The sequence below is a fragment of the Babylonia areolata genome, chromosome 33 (genome assembly GCF_041734735.1).
Source record: "Babylonia areolata isolate BAREFJ2019XMU chromosome 33, ASM4173473v1, whole genome shotgun sequence".
NCBI classification, from domain to species: Eukaryota; Metazoa; Mollusca; class Gastropoda; order Neogastropoda; family Buccinidae; genus Babylonia; species Babylonia areolata.
The window spans coordinates 2,691,338-2,693,837 of record NC_134908.1 but is presented as its reverse complement, the minus strand read 5'-3'; the positions used below and the strand labels follow the sequence as shown (position 1 = coordinate 2,693,837).

At 41.0% G+C, this 2,500-nt stretch overlaps 1 protein-coding gene across 1 annotated transcript in view; it reads right to left on the bottom strand.

Annotated features, from left to right (window-relative positions):
• Positions 1-2,119, bottom strand: part of LOC143276836 (uncharacterized) — a 97,786-nt gene extending 95,667 nt beyond the window's left edge. The window contains exon 1 of the mRNA XM_076581491.1: positions 1,565-2,119. Coding sequence (XP_076437606.1) covers positions 1,565-1,696 — 132 coding nt within the window. The 5' untranslated portion in view covers positions 1,697-2,119. The remainder of the gene's footprint in view (positions 1-1,564) is intronic.
• Positions 2,120-2,500: the final 381 nt, after the last annotated feature.

Genomic DNA, 2,500 nt, shown 5'->3' with positions numbered 1-2,500 from the left:
CACACACACACACACACACACACGTCATATTGTGGAGTTACAAACAGTTTCCAGTTCTGTTGACAAGTTTTTTTCAATTAACGGTGTCAACTGTTTCCCTTTTTGTTTGCTGATGTTTGTTGTTGTACTGCTGCTGGTTTTGAAAGTGTTGGAGGCGGTGTTTGGTTTGTTTATGGTGTTAGTTGTTCCGTGGGTTTTGTTTGTTTGTTGTTGCTGTTGGTGGTTTTTGGGGGGTGTTTTTTTCTTTCTTTCGTTATTTCTTTTACTGAACCAATCTCACTAAACAATTGTTACAAAAAAATCATCAACTCCTGTAAACACATCTTCAGACCAAAGTAACTTTAGTACAAAATAAAACAGCTAACTGAGAGGAGGAACAACCAAGCTTTAAGAGTAAAAAAAAAAAAAAAATATATATATATATATATATAGGAAGAGATAGACAGACAGATAGGCAGAGAGACAGATAGATCATTTCTGAGAGTTCAAAATCACTTAAGTTGTATCTGATCTTACCTACATTAATGAGACTCCAGAACATTCGTGATATAAACTTTTTTCTTTTTTTTTAATAATATTTTTAAAACTCAACACCTACACAATCCTACAGAGTCACAACATTATCAATAAACAGAATATTCTTTCTGTAACACCTGAACAACAGCAGACAAACTTACGTGAAATTACAAAGTTACATCTGAACTTATCTTACTTTCTGCAATGAGTCCATAAAGCGGCATCGAATCTTATCTAACCTCACCTACAGCGAAAAGGCAAATATCAACGATAAATAACTGATCAATTTTCAGCGAACGTGACACCTCCTGAGTTTAAAACTTTTAACTAAAGACACTAAATCTGTTGCTACGACCAAACTGACCATCATGGCAAAGGAAAGACTAACGACAAAAGACGAGTAACTAAATAATCTTGTCTTTTCAACAACTCTAAATATATATATATATATATATATATATATATATATATATATATATATCACAGATTGACATAAGTTTACATTTGGGCCAACAGCAAAGTGAGAGCTGTATTATCGATGGTTTCTCCAGTCAATGGGAAACCATTTACAGCTTAGTCTTTTGTGAAGGACTATGACTCTCAAACTAGGAGGCAAAATTGCACTGGCTCTTAGTGCTGCAGCCTTGTGGGCTAGTTGGCCTTTGGGAACCACCCTAATGCCGACTGTCCTAAAACCCTCTTGGCCGAGAGAGTGGGGATGTAACTTGGGGCAAGACACTCTCCACTATAATCAAATTCTAGCCCCAAATAGTCGGGACAGCAGTTGCCTCCTCTGCTGTTCTGATGGTCGTAGTCGGACACGACTATCATATATATATATATATATATATATATATATATAAGGGTAATGATAAGTCTAAACTGAGAACAGTACAAAATGCACGAAACCACAACTATAAAGACTTTACTCAAATGAACGAAATAAAATCCTGATAACAACCACCACCACCAGCACCATAACAAACACAAACTGTCCCCCCCCCCCCCCCCCCCCCTCGAAAAAGGAATCGAACTCCACAACCCATACCGTGGCGCTGCTGTTGTTGTTGGTGGTGGTGTTGTTGGTGGTGCGGTAGGAGCGGCCGGGGCCGTACTTGTTCGCTCCACTAGCGGGCATGTTTCTCCATTCCCTGCCTCCTCCTCCCACCTCCACTCTCATCCTCTTCCCCTCTCTCTCTGGCGCCGAGAGAGAAAGAGAGGAGGGCCGAGACAAAGAGAGAGAAGCTCTTGTTCGCTCTGGGCTCTGTTGTTGTTGCTTTTTGTTGTTGTTGTTGTTGTTGTTGTTGTTGCTAGCACGGCCAAAGAGTCTCTTCTTCTCTCTCTCTCTCTCTCTCTCTACAAAAACAGAGAGGTTCCTTTTTCTCTTGCTTTGATGTCGTTGCTGCTACTAGCACGGCTAAAAACTCTCCCCTCTCTCTCTCTCCCTCTCTTTCTACACTGAAATAAAGAGAGGTTTCTGCTCTGCTATACTGCTACTAGCACGGCCAAAAACTCTCCCCTCTCTCTCTCTCTCTCCCTCTCTTTCTACACTGAAATAAAGAGAGGTTTCTGCTCTGCTATACTGCTACTAGCACGGCTAAAAACTCTCCCCTCTCTCTCTTTCCCTCTCTTTCTGCACTGAAATAAAGAGAGGTTTCTGCTCTGCTATACTGCTACTAGCACGGCCAAAAACTCTCCTCTCTCTCTCTCTTTCTTCACTGACATAAAGAGAGGTTTCTGCTCTGCTATACTGCTACTAGCACGGCCAAAAACTCTCCTCTCTCTCTCCCTCTCTTTCTACACTGAAATAAAGAGAGGTTTCTGCTCTGCTATACTGCTACTAGCACGGCCAAAAACTCTCTCTCTCCCTCTCTTTTTCTACACTGAGAGTAAGAGAGGTTTCTGATCTGCTCTTTTGCTACTAGCACGGCCAAAAACTCTCTCTCTCCCTCTCTTTCTACACTGAAATAAAGAGAGGTTTCTG